Here is a 21,624-nt window from a genome sequence, read left to right as displayed (position 1 = left end):
TGTCGTTACCGACACCCGATCCCCGGGATCTCTGCCACCCAACCTCTGCCGTTGGGTACCATCACAGACACAGGCTTCAATATGAAGGATGTTGCAAATGGCGTTTATTCCCCCTGAACTTCTCCTATTGACGTTTCTGGTTACTGAGGGTTAAACATTACAGTAGGTTCTCAAATCCCAGCAGGACATTCCTTTTGCTAGACTGGCAAACAGGTAACAACAGATCAGGAAAAGGTTGAGGTGCTCCAATTTGTGCCTCAGTCTTCACTGGCAGCTTCTCTTTCCACAGTTCTTGAGGGGAGGGACTGCAAGATGGGGGCTTGGGGAGCAAAGTTCCTACCACTATAAGAGATCAAATTCATGGCCACCTGAGGAATCTGAATATAGATATGTTTATGAGGCCAGCACATCAAGGTAGGTGATTCTGCCCCTCCACTCCACTCTGATGAGACCTCACCTGGAGTACTGTGTCCAGCTCTGGAGTACTCAGCACAAGAAGGATGTGGAGTGGGTTGGAGGATGATATGGAGAGACAGGAACGAATTGGAGTGGGTGCAGAGGAGGCCACAAAAATGATCCAAGGGCTGGGCCACCTCTCCTGTGAGGACAGGCTGGTAAAGTTGGGGTTGCTCAGCCTGGAAAAGAGAAGGCACCAGGGAGTCCTTACTGCAGGACTTCAGTACTTAAAGGAGCCTATAAGAAAGATGGGGGCAATCTTTTTATCAGGGCATGTTGCAACAGGGCAAGGGGTAATCATTTATAAACTAAAAGAGGAGAGACTTAGACTAGATACAAGTAAGACATTTATTACATCGAGGGTGATGAAACACAAGAACAGGTTACCCAGAGAGGTGGTAGGGGCCCCATCCCCGGAAACATTGAAGGTCAGGTTGGACTGGGCTCTGAGCAACCTGATCTAGTTGAAGATGTCCCTGCTCACTGCAGGGGGGGTGGATTAGATGATATTTAAAGGTCCCTTCCAACCTAAACCATTCCGTGATGATTTGATGATTCTTTTCCCCAGATCCTGCATAGCAGTTGCTGACAATTTTAACAACATAGGCAGCTGATTTCTGATGTCCAGACCCAAGTCCCGGTGCTGTTTAGGTTATTACTTAAAATGTATTTTCAAGTAGTAAATGTTCTTAAAGAAAAAAAAAAAAAATTGGGAAGAGGTATTCACCTACCCAATCCCATTTAAAAATAAAACACTCTACATTTCTTAAATTCTAACACTATAGCAGCACCTCTGCTCAGTTATTTTGAAATCCTCTACAAGTGCTAACGAAAAATTATAGTAGTCCTAAATCCCTTTTCTTTGGCTCCTTCAGTCCAAACTAAGTAATTAACATTCAAGTAAAATTAGAAAATCCTTCAACTGAAATTGACTTTTTGATTTATGGTCCACCACTCTCGGTGCATCCAAGCTTTTATCAGATTAAGTGAAACTCTGAAACACGTTGTTCCCATATAACTCCAAACCCTGATTTTCGACTTGTGATTTTCTTAACAGCCAGCATCCTTGGATTTTTCTCCTCTTGCCAGGTGTGTGTGTGTGAGTGTGAGAGAGAGAGAGAGAGAGAGAGAGAGAGAGAGAGAGCGCGCGCGCGAGAGCGCAGAGTACCTGTTACTGTACAACAGGGTCAAATCTGTTGAAGATTCAAATCTCCAGCTCTACACTCTGGCAGCTTTTAATCTGTGAGCGTAGTCCCAGCCATTGTGATGAACAACACCACAGACTGCCATTCTGCTTTACTGAAAAATCAGATGTCTTTTTAGTGAGGTATAGTATATAAAACATGGAATACGTCCGACACAGATTTTCTTTGTTAGGCAGTTTTAGAAGCCAAGAGAAATTTTAGGTAGCTTGTAACAAACCCAAATACATCTCAGTCCATTTTTGCACAGCCTCTAACTATTTGATTCTTCATTCTGTCCAGCAAATACTGAGAATACTCTGAAATGTTTAAAATGATCATAAAAGCTTCTTAGGCCCACACTAAAGATCACTGAAGGAAGAGAGCACATGGAAAACAAACTGGAAAATGGTGTAAAGCCGTGGAGAAGCTAAAAGAAAACAATATAACACTAAATGGAAGTAAACCTGACCTAACAGCTCTCAGGGAGATTCACAGTATGTCTCTAACATTTACAATGTTCTGCACTCGTAACTACCTATAGTTAGAGGTAGTCAAGAGCTGGTTGCTGTTGTTTGCAACAAATCTATTTAAAAGTGCTTGAGGGATATTGCAAAGGAGATGCTACATGATCAAAGGCTTTGTCAGACCTTACTAGGAAGAGGAAGGCTAGTGTATGAAAAGCACTGTGAAGAATCTTTAAATGGGATTTGAGCATAAAGTTTCTTGCCGTCTTGGTCTTATCTGGTGAAAACAGGACTACTGGGGGCAACGGGGAACACCCAATTTTGAAAAAAAAGGAATAGATAATAGAGCCCTTTACTCACGTTCCAACAGTAACACAAAGGGTATCAACCTGCTGTATGTGACAGATGTGCTGTTGTGAAGACATACATGATACCAAATGCTTTGTCTAATTGCTTCATGAAATAAAGGGGACAGCCAGCACCTTCCATGCTTGTTGGTGTAAAACAAGGCCATCATTATTAGTGATAAATTAAATCAGCCATTGAATTTTGTAAGAATGCAGTATTTGTGCTGCTGGCCGCTTTCTACATGTTACTTCGTGTGGTTTAGGACCTCTAGACACAAAGCACCACCCCACCTGGGAAGGGTGAACCCTGTGCTAATTTGGAAGCATTCATTAGATGAAGATATTTGTTTTCATTTTAATGATCCAGCATTTAAAATACAAGTTAAGACACCCCTGTGATCATGCAAGTGTGAATAGGACAGCAGCTTGACAGAGCCAAAGAAATGTCCTAACACTTCTTAGAATGGCCTTCCCCAGCTCAGTCCCAGGATAAGGCAAAAGTTCTGGTTCTACAACCCTGATTTTGTGAGGTACTACAGTAACATTTTGTATTCGTTTCAGAAATAGATGAAGGACATTGACAAGATCACTACTTCCAGTTGCTCTATTGTCATCTTAAATTATATTGCCTTCCATTAAATTGTTCGTTATTAGAGGATTCATATCAGACAGCTTAGTACCTAAATCATCCAATACAAATTCAGCTTTTATGGGTCCCAAGTCTGAAATCTGTTTCTGAATGAGAATCAAAACAGCGATAAAACAATTCCTACAAGTTACACTACTATAACTTAAATGCAATACTAAAATTAAGCATGATGGCCTCATGCACTTAAGTTTCTTTTTTGAGCATGAATTTAAATTACTGGCTTTATCCTTATCTTAGTAGGTATGCAAATATCCCTTTGCATTCACATTTGGGATTAAAAAAAAGGGATTAATCAGTATTACCAGAAAATTCGAGATGTAATGTTAAGTCATTTTTTTCACCAACTCATTTATAGTTCACTTTGAAGGTGCTTACAGGAGTATTTTGCTGTGCCAGTTAAACGCCTGTTAGTCTCTGCCTGTTACATACGAACCATTTTCTTGCTAAAACTGTGGTTCATCACAAGGGACTAATATGTCAGAATAGCTTACTTCTCATCTTCTCCATTTTCTATAGGTAAGCCATCATTATTTCATTCTAATTTATTATAAATGCACAATTGGACATTACAGAGGGCAATGGGTAGCAATTTGGCTACATCTGGCCATGTAACAGCTTTGCACCAAGTTCAAAGCAAAAGGTATATTTATGATTGAGGACAGTGGTAGAAAATCCTTGCCTTTACAGAAAAAATAGTGGCACTGAACATTTCAGTGTGTCCCCTAACTGTCATGTATGCAGCAATTTAAGCAGCACTGAAAGTACCCCACAAGTTTTCCTACAAATGGAAGACTAATAAACCTTAAGCTAGGAGGAAGACAGTGGTTTTGCCACTGAACTTGTTTATGGTCAGTCTCCTGTATCTTTCTGTGCTTGGATTCAAATATAGAAGCTTACTGACTTATTTAATACAAACTGACATAGTGGGATAAATGGTCACTTTAAATCTGACAGCAGTCAGCAGCCCAGCAGGATTCCAGACACAAAACACAAGTGAAAATTCAGGTTCAGTAAAGCAGCCAGGTCAGAACCCGTTTCTTCAGAAGAGACAGACTCCCTCATATTTCAGATTATTTTGCCCTTTGTCATTTGGTGGCACTGTGCCTTTATGGAACACAAAACTGCCACTTATACACTCAGTTGTACAATCTCAGAGTTGTAAGAATTGTCTATAATTTCAGTAGAAAGTTAACCAACGTTGTGGCTGTTGAGGCTTGGTATCATGATGTGTACCTTAGGATTGTAGAACTGCTTCAATTTTAAGCTATGTTCTCCCTTCAACATTTCAGTGATCTTATTCTTCTAAAACTACATTTAAAAAAAAAAAATTCACAGAACTGAGCATACAAAAATGCCCCAAAACTTTTCCTATTCCACTAGAAATTTAACTGTTACATATATATGTTATTTATTCTAATAAGGGATCCTTATTTTCTTGCTATTCCTTCTCCCTTCCCCTTTTTTTATGGGGTTATGAACAGACCAAATAACTCTCAAACTTTCAGGAGCTGAGCAAAATGTAGCAAAACAACTTAATTTTCACTGCTGTTCAGCTTCAGCATTAATTTTCCATTAGCATTCCTATTAAGTTCTTGCATCTCATCTGCAAGGTTCTCCATTCAAAAAGAGCTGCCTCTGCATTTGAAGAGACAAAATACCCAGGGTCACCTTGTGCTGACATATGCAATTAGCCCAAGGTCAGTCAAGGGAGGTGGCAGAAAGTAACAATTGAAATATTAGAAAGCTAAGGGCAAGTGGACCTTTAGCTACTCAAGAGTGACCTTTTTTGATCATTCATTAAATCTTGTTTCTGATTCTGTACCTGCTTCTTTAAACTTAAAACCAGCCCAGCCTGACCAATTTCTTTTTTTTTTTTTTTTTTTCAAATGTACCTTGAACTACCCATCTGTTACATCCCACAAAGGACAAATACCATTTTCAGGGATCCCTTGAAACCTTGTGTTCAATTGTGAAGCAAGCAGTCATTAAATACTAATGATGCAAGTTTCTTCTTGGCTGAGATACAAGCACCTGGCACTTTCAAGTGGAACTTCAAAACTAAAATACTTACATACTTCCTGAAGGTGCTCTGCAGATCACCAGCTGCCCATGGAGACTCTAGCTGCATGTCTGGAATGTGCGACCACTCTAATTTTAAACAACATTCTTAGAACTTGATACAGTGCTTTGAAAATTTCTCTAGAAACTTGACATATAGATGAAAAAGATGGGAAGGCATCACATTTACAAAGCACTTTTGAAAAACCAGCAGGATAGCTTGTTTTATTAAACTTCACCTAAGCATATCTTCTGCTGTTAAATACTTCTAACAGAACTCTGGCATTGAGCTGGATCTCTGGATCAAAATCAGCTGGATTTGCTGGATCAAATCAAGAGAATAATTTTGTGTCAAAATTACTAGGTTAGGATACTGTGCGTTTAGTTTAAGGACCCAACTTCTGCCCATCTTTTAGGGATTTAGTAAAAGGAGCTTTCCTGAAGTAAGCCTGTCTAGGAACATGTCAGTGTCTTGTGATACTCATGCCTAAGTTAAAGCTAAGTTAAAAGGGTCATTTCAAGAACTCCAACTGTCTAGGTAAGAATCTCTGTGTTATCCACACAAAATGATGAGAGTATACAAAACCCCTCCTCATAGGAACAATAAACCTGTAAATTGACAAATGCTTAGAACGAGCACTGATGATTCTGTGATAAAGTTCAGTTAAACTCCCCATGAGCTTAGTGTCTGAATTAAGTCCATCAGAAAGCAAATCAGAATGTATCACTGAGTAACAGTATGGACTTTCCTTCTCATTAGGCTGCAAGTTTCATTACAGCCCTCTGCCTTCCACCACCAGAAGCAGAAAATTAGTTTACATTTTCTTCCCAACTGAGTTCATGATGCAGACAACAGCCTCCTCTTATTTGGCTGTAGCAAATCTATCCACAAGAGCACAAGAGGCATTTATTTCAGTGCAGGTCTTAGCTACTATTCTAGTTAGAATATAGGGGTTTGGTAATCCATCTTAAATTTTTCAGTATAGGGAGGCTTGGCTTCTTTTCTGTTTTAATTAAAGAAGGCAACTGGAGATTTCTTCACAAAAAATGGAACACTAGGTCAAGCAACAGTCATTTATTTATTGGCTTAAACAAGCAAAAGGTATCCTCAGACATAATGGCCACCACTTCCAGCAATACAAATCAATGCTACCGAAGCACAGGGAACATCTTTTTCTCTCACCCCTCCCATCCCAGAAGTAACAATAGAAATACCAGGGCCCCTAGAGAAAAGAAAAGGAGAAAAATTATAAAAGGTGCTTAGAATGAACTGCAGAGTTGAAACATGGACACTAAAAAAAATCATTAGCTAATTTACCATATCAGCACAACAACCTCAAAAATAACTTCCAATTGTTCTGTTTCTAGCAGGTACCAAATATATAGTGCTGTTTAACAGCAATTTCCATGTATTAACAACTGTCCTCAGCTGAAGCAGAACAGCAATTACTATTTATATTGAGGCTGCAGATAGAAAGAAAGGTTTCCAGAGAGTACGAGGCAAGTCAATGAAAAGAGAATGGGGGAGAAACTGAGCTGCTTTTAAGTTACTGTACGTCTCTATCAATCAAGCGCTTCATTCTGCATTGGTAGCTCATCACAGACACAATATCCTGACAGAGTATGGCAACTCTACTCACCCTGTGACAGTATAGCTGAAGGAGGGATCTATGAAGAATGAATCTAGAGCTCCTTAAGTTGTGGGCCACTGAAAATCCCAGCCTGCTACTCCTGCGTGGGTCTTTTTAGTCAGGCATCAGCAAAAAAGCAAACAGATTGCATGCAAAATAATTGTTGCTAAATCATTTAGTCTTCCTTGTAACAGCTGAAAATATGAATAAGGCATTCCTCAGGTTTAGAGAAAACATTAGGAGGCTGTAGTTTTGCAGGCAAGGAGACCTTTTATTTTAATCCATTAAAAGAACCCAAAATAGTCAGCAGGTGGCCACATCTATCCATGTTTCATTAAAATCACATAAACCCTAAGTACAAAAGCACCACTGATTATTGCTCTAGAAAAAACTGCATGAAAAATTCAAATACGCACAGTAAAAACATCACCATATGCACAAGACTTAATTTCTCAAAGCAAGTGTATGGAATGCTGATCCAATTTTACACATACCTTGCAATATTAAGTTGATATTTATATTACTTGGCAACAACGGGAATTTCTAAAAGCACTGTTATGAGAAGGGAATTGTTCATATACAGTTTAATATGTCAGCTATCATAGTCCTAAAAAAATTAGCATTTACAAAATACTTGATAAAAATATCTTTTAAAAGTTGTCCAAGAGGTACATAAAATCAACCCAAAATTTTCATGATATTTCATTCATTCTTGTCACCTACAGATTCAGTTTTCTGAGCCTGCGGAGAAGAAAGAAAGAAATTAATTACTACAGTACACTGCCATCGCACAGCTCAATACCCCAACTACTCCTCACTCCTTCCATCTCTTATCTGCAGCAACAGCTCGGGTCCGAACCTAGGTCCACGTGCACTTGAACCCTCCAACCAGGTCCATCCACACGCCTTCCTTAAGTGATTGCTCCCAGCTGCCAAAAGGGGTATGAGCCTTACCTGTCGGCTTCCACGGGTCACACTGACAAGCACCACACCACTACCTGTTTCTATTCACTGCACACAATGCTGAATGAATGCTCTACCGTACCCCCAACTTTCACTCTTTCAATCTGCCCTTTTACTGACAGTGTGCTGGGTGGGGCACCTCGGGATGTTGAAACACTAACAGTGGAGCGAGAGATGCGAATCTGCAATAACATCATGGGCAATAAAAAGAAACATTATGAACATGCTATCAAGGTCTGAAAAGCTCAATAATTAAAAAGCGCTGATTCAGTCAGCAGGAGGTATGTGTGGGAAGTACCTCTTCAGCTTTATTTTCACCATTTTCAGATGGTGTAGTACCTTCCTTTGCAGCTTCTTGCTTTTCATCCTTCTTCCCTTTAGCACCTTTGTTGGCCTTTGTTCCAGGTTCCTTCTAACAGAAGATTAAAAACATGGGCGTAGACATTGTGTGAGTAGCCGGCACCCTACACCTTCATCATAAAAACTTCCTATGAACTAAAAAGCAAATCTTGGCAAGCTGGATTCAAACAGAAAACCAGCTAAAAACTACCTGCAAAAACATGTATCCAGAGTCTCAACATATCTAGAAAATGCTGATGGTCAACTTTCTTATTGTTTTAAAAGGGACCCAAAAACCCCACAAACTATTTTGGCAGAGCCGAGCTGTATTATAGAGGTATACACAAGACATCTGTATGAACAAATCTAATTACAGTGCAATGAAAGCTTATTCAGCAGAGCACAAACACCACACTGTTTGTGCAACAGCGTTACGCTTTTGATTAACAAGAAATATTAAATTAGATTTTAAAAAATTAAGCATTTTTGTTGGATGTCCTTTTGTTAGTTTGGTAACATCTGTGATGTTCGTTCCATGTCAATGAAAGAGCCAACCAACACACTAGGGAGGCAAACACTGATAACATTCCATCTGCAGCAACACAAAGCAGAGAATTTGTCAGAAGGAACTATTCCAACAGCTACAGTTTCACTTGGAGATTTGCTCTTAAACAATTCATGTGTTGAAGATGACTTTTTTAAAAAGTCTTGCTCTGTATAAATATTTATATTTGTGATCCAGGGCTAACAGAGACACCAGTTAAGGATTTTGAGTGCAATGGGATAAAAATTTAAATAGTATTTAGTTGAATATTTCACATTAACATATGAAGTAGTTGTGATAAACACTGTGCAATCTTCCATGTGATCATTTGCTCCAAATTTTCCATGCAAAACGGCAATAGTAGCTGTGAACAGGGATATTAAGGTCAGTCTCCTTTCATCAGCTACCCTTCTCCAGCAATCCCCACACAAGAGTGGGGCAGTGAGGAGGGAGTGCCAGTGATCCCAGTTCCAGGGCAGCCCAAATTCCTGCTTCCACCCTTCAGCTTCAGTGTTACGTGGCTGCTGTGGTGTTCAACTGAGAAGCTTCCCAGTGGTGTGAGTAGAGTCCTAACTCTTCAACTACAAAAGAATATTCTAAGGACTTGGCTTAGTAAATCCATAATTTGCAACCTTTTAACACTAAAAGTGATCTCAAATCTGTATCCTTTTTGGCTATTTCCTAGCAGTTTCAGAGCACACACTTGCTCTTCCTGTTTAGGAGACCACAACGAATATACTCCTTAAAATGCAATCCTGTTAGAGTTTAGAAAAAAACAGATTACTGTACTAAAAAGTTACTTTGAAAAATATCATAAATGATTTGTGTTGCCTGAAATGAGCTTCAAATGCCTCTGAGGCAGCTCAGACCGACTGCGTAACACTGAGCTCATTTCACAGCATGTACGTGAAGCTACGGGAGTTACCCTATTCCCTTCTTTATCAATAGTCTTTCTAAGAAGGCAGGATGGACTCCACAAGACTTTATTGGCCATGTCATCTGATAAATCATAAAACGTTGAAAGTCAAGGGTTTCACTACCACACATGGACTTTGTATCCTGATACTTGCCCAATTGAGATACCACAAAAAAATGTGTGAGGACTGCTAGACTCAGTTTCCAGCACCCGTTGTTTGCTTTTTTTTTTTTTTCCTCTCCTGATAAAGCAATTGCTCTTATTTAACATTCCCCTGGGACACAAATAAATCTACAGTTTCTGAAGTACATGATTTATATGCAGAAATCCTGAAAAGGTATTTCAGACACTAATAAGATTTTAATTTGACTGTAACTGGCCTAGAAACCCCAAACCATTCGATTTAAATATATTTAATTTCACCTTTAATTATAATTGTGCATTCTCAGCAACAGCCAGGCTTCAAGAACAGATAAGAGTTTCTCACTACAAAATTAAGTGCTGCCCCTCTAGACAAGGAAATAGGATGGCACAGAGTAATCTCAAATCCTACTGCAGAAATTGCTAGGTCTCACATAGACCTTCCTTAAACAAACCCGTGTGTTTCAGGAAAGGTGTAGGAAAGGTAAAGATCCTTCTTAAACTAGGAATTCACTACAAACTAGCATGGTCTGCATATCAAACAGGCAAGACATTTTGTTTGGGACTGTAATGAGGCCAGGAAGGGGTGGAACAGAAATGAAAGAATGATCTCATTTGGGGTTTTGTTGTTTGTGGTTTGTTCTGTTTGTTTTGGTTTTTTTTTTCCCCCCACATGGGTGGTGGGACAGGGACAGGACAGGGAGCTGTGGGAAGGGCAGGGGATACATGGCTCACAAAACCACTGTGAACTGAACTGTCTGCAATGCAAACAAGGAGTATACTTGCTTACTACTGGCCACAGCGTTGGCAACTAAAAAGAAGAGTATTTACCTTCGTGGTTTTCCTTGGTTTGGGTTCAGGTTTTGGTGGAGCAGGTTTCTATAAAACATTTTTGGTTGCAGAGTGTTAGACATATCACCAGAAGGCAGCCAGCCACCTCCACACCCCAGCTTCCCACCACCACACCTGCCCTTACTTCCTGCTCATCAGTATACACCTAGAGAAAGACTCAAAACCTCAATGCACAAATGCTCCTCATCACTGCACACACCCACTGCCATTAGCTCACTCCTCTAGTAGTCAAAGCAATTTGGGGCTCATTCTAAGAGTAAAATGTGGAGATTAGCAGTAACTATTAAAAAAAAAAGTCTGATATGTTCTAACAGAGAAGAACTAAAACCAAATACTAGTAGTGGTGTCAAATGAAGTCCTTGAAGGACAGCTCCTTCTCCTTCCCAGAGAAGCAGTTGCATATCCAAAACTACCATCAGCCTGCAAAGCGATACAAAGTCAATACTGCACAGAACGGACAATGTTGCACTGAGGTGGGGAAATACATCTTTTTGTCAGAACAACCTGAAACCTGAAACCAAGAAAACACAGATAACTTTAGCTCTGCAGTTCTTAGGAATAAAAATTGAAACAAGCAAAATGTAACAAACCTGTTTGATCTAAAAATCTGTATGTGCCTAGAAAAGTATATACCAAGAGGTGAAACACATACTTACAGCTGACAATCTTGCTGATCGTCTTGTGGGCTACAGAAAAAAAAGCAGAACAAAATGTTTATAGGCTTACAGCAGACAGTACACAAAGCCACACAACATCAGTCATTCCGTGACAACAGCATAAAATATGCCTCTACCAAAATATGTCTTTACTTCCAAAACACAGTTCACATCTTCCTCACCTTGGACGATCAGAATTTTAAAGTGACAAAGTGCTGTAAAAGTTAGTCATCAAAACTGTTGAGGAATTAGAATGTCTAAATCTCCATACGGACAGATACATCCCGCACCCCCTATTTCACAAGTATCCCAGTCCCTTGCTGTTCTCTGGAAGGTTCACAGCTCCAGCGAGCTCGACCACCTGCGCACAGGACCTGGCTCATACATACTTGAGAGAGATGTCTCTATTATCCAGCAGATGCTGGTTGGAATAGTGGGTATAAACACTATCAGATTAGCAAAAGAATAAATTCAACATCCCTCCCCAGAGGATATCCAAGTGCTAAAATTTCAAAACATGCAACTTAAGTCCTTCCACTTCCTCAGTTTCTCACACACTCAGTCTGAGAGTCCAGATGCACAGACAGCTGCAAGAGTAGAGGGAGAAGTTATTTCTTCTATTGAAACATAAATCTTAAAAAGAAAGAAGTCAGATATTCTGCATTCCTCCACCTGTCTTTACCACTTCAACACATCTTCTTGATTGAATTTTATTTTGCTCTGTTCTTTGTCATAAATGTATTACTGAAGATGAGTTACGTCTTAGAAATAGTTGTGAGCTCATTAGTTTGTTCACAGTATTTTGTATTCATTATAAGACATGAACCCACCATCCAGTTGCACAGAAAGGTTATGAGAGTTAGAGTTTGGTTGGTATCACAAAACTGGAATCACACTTGTAGCCATAATAAAGGGACAGACAACTCAATTGTAACAAATATCCAGTGTAACACATTCTATGAAGTTAACCACAAAGATCTTAATTACATACTAAACTTTTAAGCTGAGCTGAAAAAAACCATGGCTCACACATCTTCCAACAGGAAAAAGCTGTTGGTAGTATCTGAAGAATGCAGTTATTTGTATTCATTGGAGCCATTTAAGTATTCTTGGTGGAAAGCAGCAGTGAATAGTTCAGAGCTGCATCCAGAAGTCTTGTCAAAAAACACCTATTTTCAGCTATGAAATACTTACCTGCCATTAACAAAACAACAAAAAAGTAAACTTCTCTTTTCTTGGCAATTTCAACTATCAACTGCTTGTTAAGCAGCATAGCACTATTTTGTAACAGATTAAATAAGGTATTTCACTTGGTCAGGTAACCAAAGAACTCCTAGTTCAAGGTATCTTCTTTTCCAGATCTGTTTTCTTAACTGATGATTTCTATCCCTCAGCTTTCAGGAACTGCAATGTTTTGTTAGCATCTACTTTTTAAAGGATATTACATTGGTTTAGATAAATCATAATTCCCACATTCCCAGTTCCATGACTGGTTTCACAGAAGGCTTGTTTTGCCCTAAGTCAGCATAAACCTGCAGCTCTTTAAAAATGCCTGACAGCTGAGTAATTTTAATTCTTAGTCTGTTTGTGTTTTGTGTTATCTGATCGTAAGGAGGGAACAGCAGTCAAGTCAGCAAAGGTCACATTTTAATGTGCTTTTGGAACCTTTCTTCCTCCACCAAACAGCTGTACTAACCCAGACACTAGCAGCTTGCCCAAGAGCCCATTTGATACTGTCCCACTTGCAAACATCTACGGCAAGAGCCTATGAATGCAGCAGAAACAGAACCACACTTTGCACTTTCCTCCCGTGCCAGCTTCTTGCAATCTCAAATTGTGAACTTTCCAACCTGGGTATTACACCCACATCACGGGTTTAATAGTCCCCAAGGGTCATTTTGTCCATAAATTTGTCTAATAACCCAGTGGACCCATTTACACTTTCAGTTTCCCTAACATCCTGTGGCAGTAACTAGTAACCAGTTACTTTTTGTTTGGAAGACCTGACATTTTCCAGTTACTATTCACTGTGATGTCACAATCTCCTCCCAATTAGCCGATTTGGTGACTACCATTGTGTCTTCCCCTCCTTCCTGTGTATTAATTTGCAGTTCTCCATACAGAATTTCTATGAATATTCTATCACCTAGTTATCAGTGACATAACAGCCTTCTCAGTCTCTCTCAATTCTGACTACCCTGATAATTTTTGGTAAGCTTCAGCAAGCTTCATAATTTCTCCAGTACCTCTTCTCCTAGATCGCTATGTAATATATTCAAAATCACAAGTCCAAACACAAACCTTTCCAATACTCCACTGATAATTCTCCTCCACTGTGAAAAGTAACTACTACTTCCCTGCAGATCTTTTCAGATCTTTATCTGTTACCAACACTTAGGAGATCTTCCCTTTAATCCACCCTGGCTTAGGTTCTTTCAGAACCTGCTTTGGGAGCCTTATCAAAAAATGTTCCTCACATGCAGGTAAACTGTATCAACTGGCATGCTATCATTCTTATACCTGGTGACTTCTACAAAGAGCTCAATTGCCTGAAGCATGACTTGTCTCTCCAAAAATCCATGTCAACTCTCCCGTTACACATTTGTCCACTTGCACTTTAAAAAAAAAAAAAAAAAAAAACAAAAACAAACCAACAACAAACGCACACACCAAAAAAACAAACATACGCAAAACAAACCACAAAACCAACCTACTGTTGCAAGTTAGAATCGTAGACTTTATTTTCCAGAACCCCTGATCTGAAGTCCTGGGGGCATTTCATCACCTTCAGTTACTCTGGTGGTGAGGCCAATACAAGCAGTAAATTACATACTGCTCTTCACAGCCTGGCAATTGCTGGTGGATACTGTCCAGTTCTCACACTCAAAGAATGTCCTCCAGATTCTACACTCATGAGAAAAGGCTCCACTGGAAGAACATCCCTAAGAATTCTCTATAGCATGAGTTTTGTTCCTGTCTTTCAGCTTCACATTTGCTACGCTGGATGGTTTGCTCCTTTCCTCATTATTTTTCATCAATACAAAAAATACCTTTTGAAGATAATACATTCCCCTTATTTTGCTATTAAGCCCTTCTGGCTTTTTTTTGGGGGGGAGAGGGAAGCAGGGGCTTCTGAAAAATATGCATTTCTGCAAGGCCCTACCATGACATACCAAAAAGCCTCTCTGCCACCTGAAACCACTAAACTTTTTAGCTGCTCCTTTTAATAGTCTCTCATTTTTAATAAAATTCCCTATCTTGGTATAAAATCTTACCATAGCAGCATTTATTTGCATTTAGATTCCTGCAAGGATGATCAACCTGAATATATTATGGTCATAACTACAGACTAGTTCTCCGACAACTGTCTTTTTAACTAGCTCCTGCATACTACTGAGGACCAAATAAAGAGCTGATTATCCTTTTATTGGTCCTTCAATTTGTTCCTCCAGGTAGCAAGTGTTTATAGGTTTAACTTTTTTGTCTTTGTAATGCCATCCTGTGCCTTTTACCCAATATCTGCAGGTAACTGAAATCTCCATTAACACTGTTTCTATCCTCAGAGTCTCTCTGATCATCCTTATCATCATCCCACTGCCACTTTTATTATTGTGGTCAGATGATACTTGGCACAATTTCTACATTACATGCTTCCCATTTACACATGGCTTTGCAATCAGTGAGGGATTCTGCTGTACTTATTGATACAATTAATCTAGAAAAATATTAACGACATCTAACAGAAAGTCACTCTACCACACTCATGCAACTTAGCTCTCAACCCTGTATAATCTGTGCCTTGGTGTCACGGTGTCCCAAAAAGCTGCCCATTATATCGATGCCCTCTTTTAAAGTCAGATAGTCCAAATTGCCCAGATTTAGATTTTCAACTTTTGTATTCCAGCTTGGCTACCTGTTTTCATAGGCATGAATCAAACAGGGCTTTATTTCTCAAGACTTCTCCTTTCACTTTTCTCCTTGCACCTTTTCAGATGCAAACTTTTATAGCTTCTGTGCTAGCCCCTGATCTCTGCCCTGACAGGGAGGTCTGACTTCACTCGATGTGCTCTCAAGTTCTTGACAATCTCCCCTCAGATGTTTCATCTAAAATAATTCAGGAAGCCTCCTCGGTGCCATCCACACAGGTCTCTTTCGGTTCAGACTGAAGCCACCCTTCCTATTCCAAGTTCTACCTATTCATTCTGAGGGCACCCACAGTTTCAAATCTCACCCTACAGCTATTTTCCCCATTCACACACTAAGCTACAGGTCTGTCTACTCAGACTACCTTGATTTGTGACCTTTTATTTTTCCCCCTCTAGCATCAACAGCCACTATTATCTCACCTTGACTGAAGGCTACTCTAAGGGCTCTTGTATTTCAGAGTCAATGGCTCCCTCCAGAGCTTATGTACCTCTGCAAGCTTTCTGCAGAAAAGTATTTGTATTTTATTATATTTATTACATTATATTATTTATTAATATCTGTATTCTAGCAATTAGGTTTCTCATTGTCAGGGAAAGGAACTCTTGACTTCTCTGTCTCTAGAGGAAATAATATTTAAACTTGGACAGAGAAAACCATTCAAAGCCAAGGAGACTATACTTTTACTATTATTTAGTCAGCCTTTTCATACTTAATGAAAAAGAAACTAATTTGTCTTCTAGGAAATTCCATAAGAAGATACTTAAGTATCAAAATCTACTCCTCCCATACCTCCTTTTTACTCTACCTGGTTTTTTTTTTTGTTTGTTTTGTTTTTCAGGAGTTTATTGTAAACTTTACTATTGTTTGAAACATTTTGACATTTCTACTGTGCCATCTTTTTCTGCTGGACTGAGCAACAACCAACTTTTCAATTCAAAAAGCATAGAGCTTCATTAAACTATTTTTCCTGTTCAGATACTCTCAAAGGTTTACAAGAAAGGCAACTGATCGTTAATTCATTTGAATATTCACTCATTCTTTTCAAGGTCCTGATTTAACTTTGTCTGCCACAAAAGAAGTCAACCTAAGCAAATGAATCCTTGTAATTCTGGTTTTTCAAACCTACATTAAAAGCTGCAACAAAAAAAACTAGCAAACTTTACTGTAGAGGCCAAAGTATCACCAGCTGTCTCCTTGCTTTCTCTGACAGAAGTTACTGTGCCCTTACAACAAATTCAGACAAAGAAAACACACAAATGTGTCAGCTGCTCCAGTTTAGAGCCTGGTATCTTAATTCAAGACACCCTTCCATCAGTCACTTAAGCTAAGAATAGTTTTGAAACAGACTAGCTAAGGTGTGTGCATTAACCTTCTTCTGCCAACCCACCAGAGACAGCAACAGTTCCAAGAAGTTGCATCCTACACTGTTGTCACAAGATCCACCAGATCTTGTCTAACAAAGCCCTAAGTGTTTCTTAAACTTATATTGTGTGCTAGGAATTTGTATGCATCCTCAGTGAACCAAACCCAAATTATGCCAGATAAGCTACAAATGAGGTTTACCGTCATTAGTGCCACTGACAACAGCCCATTAGAAGTGCCAGAGCAGTGCATAGTCTTATGATACGCAAGACTGCAGATCTCCAGTTAAATAATTACATGCCATGATAAATTAAAAAATAATAATAAAAAATATGTACTTGCCTCTTGCTTAGTTACTTTTGCTGCATCCTTGCCTTCAGCACCCTCTGGAGACTGAAAGAGAAGATTAAGTCAGTGTTTTTGTTACAGAGTCAAAAGCATCCAGGCAACAGCAGAACAAAGATTATGGTGAAGATTCGTCTCCCTATACATTACAGCAACTTAAAGAAGCCTGGCAAATTTATGATAGTATTTAAAAGCAGCTTTGTATCAAGGCTCTTCTAGATTTGCCAAGCAAGAACACAAGAACATCACCAGGTACATCTATATCATATCACATCACACAGCAACCCCCAGTGGTCCCTCTAGCCAATTAACTAAAGTATCCACCTGCTCCAGTGGGAGCTCCACCTACACAGCTGGCAGCACAACAGTGTGAACTGGAAATCTGAGTTGGCTCTACTAGGGCTTTTGAAATCCCTACGAAATTTAACACATTTATTCCCAAACATAAACTTATCTAGTAATGGCATGGTAAGATGAACCAAAGAAGTACTGCATTACTGAGAGTTGAGATTTCTTTACCTCATTTGCTCCTTTTGTGCCTCAGGCTCACTCAGCTGGAAGCTCTAACAGTATCTTTCCCTCATCTCCTCCATCACAACAGCAAAAACCAGTAAAACACCAAGACACTCAACCTAAAAGCTAGGGACAAACATATTTCTTCACAAGAACAAAGTATCAACCCAACCATTCTAAGGCTGGTGTTCCAGAGGTACTAGAGAAATGTTAAAGAATGAGGGTGAGGACACATATAACCCCCTAAAAACACACACCAACAACAAAATCAAGCTTCTGTCTTTTGTTTACAACTCAAGATGCATTATTTTGCATTTAGTAAATGACTGGGTTTCCACCTAGTAGCAGGCAGTTAATGGAAAAGCTGCAAAGAGCAGCAGCAGCGAGATCCACAAGAACAGCATGTGTTTCCTAAAAGCATTTAACAGGCAGCAGGGAAGACAATTTGGTTGCTGCTCTGTTTGTCAATCAGTAAAGAAGCAGGGTAGTTGTGTTCTCCTTTGTCTTCCCATTTCAATCCTAATCCAAACCTCCCCCCGATTTTGACAGAGAACGTCTCAGAGTGGCACAGTTACGGTTTGGAGCCGAGAAAAAGACCAGCTAGTTTGCAGTAGTTGACCAGTGCCTTCTCCTGGCGCTGGGCTCTAACACACTTACAGACACTCTTCAACCTACACCAGAGAATAAACCGTGGCTTTGCTACTGTTACTGTGCTCTCCCCTTGGCAGAAAGGATGCACGCGACAAAAGCAGCTGGTTTGAAAAAAAAAAAAAAAAAGCCGAGGACTTAAGCAGCTAGAAAGCAGCAGGAAGTTAGGCAGCGCTGCGCAGCTTAGAGCGACTCGGAATAGCAGCGGCCACGCATCCAAAATGGAGCCCGGCTGCTCCCGCCGCCACCACGGCCCCACCAGCCGCCTGCAGGATTGTTTCAGGTTTGCATTCTCAAAAGCCTTTCAGTTTGGTTAGTAAAGAACGACTGCAGCTCGATGGCGTGATGCTGGGAGCATCAAAAGGCGCAAGGAAAACAAAATCCGTGGCGCCGTGATCCCTGTCAGTAACCGAGCCTTGTTCCCCACAGCTTCCCGCTCCAGCTCCCGCCGCCACGAGCTCTGGGCACAGCTTGTCTGCAGCCCACGGATTCATAGCCTGCGTTTCTCTCGTACCAATTTTTCTCTATTCTAACCAATTTGCACGGTACCCTTTCCCTGGGAGAGAACTTGAAGAAACTTCCCTCCTTCCTGGGCACCTATTTATATGGAAGTTCTCACAGATTTTATCATCTTTTCCTCATACTGGCCAAGAGGCTCAAGATTCAATGGAGTAGGGACAGAAAGACAGCATGATTCTCTTCCTTCAGAAGCCAGGCTAAAAAACTCACCATAAACGACACAAAGCTGACTGGCACTCCACAGCTGGGCTGTTTTACTCCACTTTTCTTCTAGGAACCACAGAGATTTGAAACAGAGCTAAACCATCACAGGCTGGCACTGCCACATGGCAGCAGCCTTGCAGGAACCGCCCAGGTGCAAACTCTCACCCTGCAAGACTACACAGCACACAGTATTTACTCCATTCTCTCTAGCACTAACAAAAGACAAGTCTCCCGTCCTTCTGATAGACAGGGCAGCCCAATTTCAGATGCCAGTATTATTGCTTGACAACAGATTTTAAAAGCTGCTCGTGAGGCTAACCGCAGTAGAGGAAAATTTATATTAGAATACTGTTAATGCAACCACAATCACAGTATATTCTGATATATTACACAACATGCTTCAATTAAATTCATTAGCCCAGCATTCCCTCCCAAGTTGGAAAATCCAACAGTAGTTCTGAAGGCCACAAAACTTTCTCCGTGGAGGGACGTGCACAACAATAACCTCGGAGGTGTGAACAAGCAGCAAGGGGTTGTGACACGCTCTGATCCCCACTCCAGCCCAGCTCTCTGCTCCCTGCCAGCCCAGGCGTCTGCAGGCTCTGCTCATCCTCTCAGGGCCCTGCTCCCCAGTGCGCTGGTGGAGCAGCGTGGGAGGCCACGACATGAATAAGGTAATTGATCTGGCCAAGAAATAGCTTCCTGCTTAAACACATTTATAAATACCATAAATACATATACAAATCATAAATATATAGTCTTCCCTGCTCCAGCAGAATCATTTTACTACACAGCTGCACAAACAATCGAGCCAGTGTAATAGACAAGAATGAAGTGGCACGGGGCAGTTGCAAGCAGCCTGGGACTCTTAAAGCTGACAGACACACCAAAAAAATAATCTGTCAGACACAGCTACAGATTTGTTAAAAGAGGAACAGAAAGTGACTTTCCCCTCTGTGAGTCTTGGTTAGACATTCCAGTGAGTCCCAGCTGATGTGGATCACCATGCTAGTTTTTGCTGTATTTTCTCCTCTCCCTAGGGACCACAGAAATTTGTACACGAATGGGTTTAAGCCAAGCATAGTTCCCAAAGAACTTGGCATGCCACACACTGCGAGTGTCTGCACTCGTATCTGGAAGTCACAGGACTTTCAGGTAGATACCACCAAACCCTTTAAGTTCTTGTCCCTACAACTTCCATGGGAATTTTCCCTATTTTTTGTCCTGGTGATAAAGGACTGAAGGACCTCTGGTTTCAAAGCAACCAAACATACTAAGTAACCCAGCCCCTTGGCACATTTTCCACATGATGTAATGCTAGGGCTCACCATATTTGACATGACATGCCAGACACATTAATATGCCCCCTGTATACTGTGCCTGACATCGTAAACTGGTCAGGAGCAGGGCTGTCCACACGGCAAGTTTTGTGCAGCAAAATCAAAGACCAACAGAAGCACTGGATCACTTGACAAGGGCAGTACTCCAGCCTCAGTAATTCTTCAACTTACTCTACCATGTGCCTGTATTATACTTATAAAGTAGTCCCTATAGGCCTGCTGTGCCTGATACTGTATGGATGCCTACAAGGGACAAAATAGATATTAAATTAAAAAGTAAATAAGGAAACAGATAATACCGATTTCCCCCCCCCCCCATCAAGGTGTATAGAAGGAAAGAAGCTAACTCTAAATAGGCTTTTGACATTTAAATATCAAGTTTTAATTTCAGATGACCACACATCGTATCATACTTTAATTTGCACTATATATTGGCAATAAGATTGTAAATTAAGCTGTAGCTAAGCTTTGTAAGATCTGTCATAGCTGCATAACTTTTATACCACAAGATGAATGCGGAAGGTTGTCTGTAAGATTCCCTGTTTCTACCACCAATCAGCTTTTTTCTCCCATCCCTTTTTAAGGACAACCTAGAAAATTATTTTGAGAGGATTAGAAAAAAACAAACTAACAATAAAACGAATAATCAAAAGAATATTAGAATTGAGCTTGTTTGTATAGACAGATCCCGCATTTCCCCATCTCTGAAATACACATAAGAACCAGTGTTTCCATGCACCAGGACAATATTGCAGTATCTGCAATGCCAACACCATTACACAGCTGTTAGGAAATATTTCCTTATAAAACAGGTATCTAGCTTTCTGTTTTTTTTTTTTTTTTTTTTTTTTTAATTGTTCCTAAGGCTAGCTTACCAGGTAGACATGTACCATGAAAGAAAAAAAAAAAAGCTTCAATTTTTCTAATCAAAACCCTGCAAAAGAAGCAGGATATAACGAGAGTACAGTAACACAAAGTAGTGAAGTTATTGATGCCTGCTGGAGAGACCCAAAAGTACATGTCTGAACTTGCTGTGACCAGCTTCTGGATAAATATTTTGTTTGTATTTAAATTAATGGATTGTACTACTTTAAAGGAGTACATTAAAATCATTACGAAGGAGAATAAAAGTATGTGAGAAGTAAGAGCCAGTATAGAAGGTTGCTTATAAAATTAAATAGATCATTCTCTGAAGGATCTTATTACTAGCAGAAACTCAACACCTTGGCTCTGATGGGACAGAAATGAGTCCCTCCTTGCCTGAGTGAAAGGAAATGAAAAAGCAGATGCCAAATGCATTCTGCCACGTTAAGAACTTGGAAAGGCAGAACGCCCCAACCATCCCAGCAGACAGCATTCTGCAGAGCATTCCTCCCTCCTCTGCAAACTGTTCTGCTCAGCCACATCTAGATGCGCTGCCTGCCACGGGACTGGCCTGCAGTTATAGATCCAGTTTCCACGATGCAATGCTTCCCTCATCCCTCAACAACCTTCTCACAAAACAAAATATGATGGAAGCTTGCAACAAAACCTCAGCAGAGAAGACAGTGCTAAGCCTTTTTCAGA

The 21,624-nt window shown here is 40.2% G+C and overlaps 1 protein-coding gene across 1 annotated transcript; it reads right to left on the bottom strand.

Moving 5' to 3' along the window:
- Positions 1-6,218: 6,218 nt before the first annotated feature.
- Positions 6,219-20,301, bottom strand: HMGN3 (high mobility group nucleosomal binding domain 3; the record flags this gene model as incomplete). Its single annotated transcript, XM_008940903.1, has 6 exons — positions 6,219-7,934; positions 8,051-8,164; positions 10,524-10,571; positions 11,201-11,230; positions 16,832-16,882; positions 20,230-20,301. Coding segments are annotated over 6 exons (456 nt in total), but the record flags the coding sequence as incomplete, so codon positions are not given.
- Positions 20,302-21,624: the final 1,323 nt, after the last annotated feature.

Source organism: Merops nubicus, unplaced genomic scaffold, assembly GCF_000691845.1.
Source record: "Merops nubicus isolate BGI_N331 unplaced genomic scaffold, ASM69184v1 scaffold7910, whole genome shotgun sequence".
Lineage (NCBI taxonomy): Eukaryota > Metazoa > Chordata > Aves > Coraciiformes > Meropidae > Merops > Merops nubicus.
This window is presented reverse-complemented; position numbering and strand designations above follow the sequence as displayed.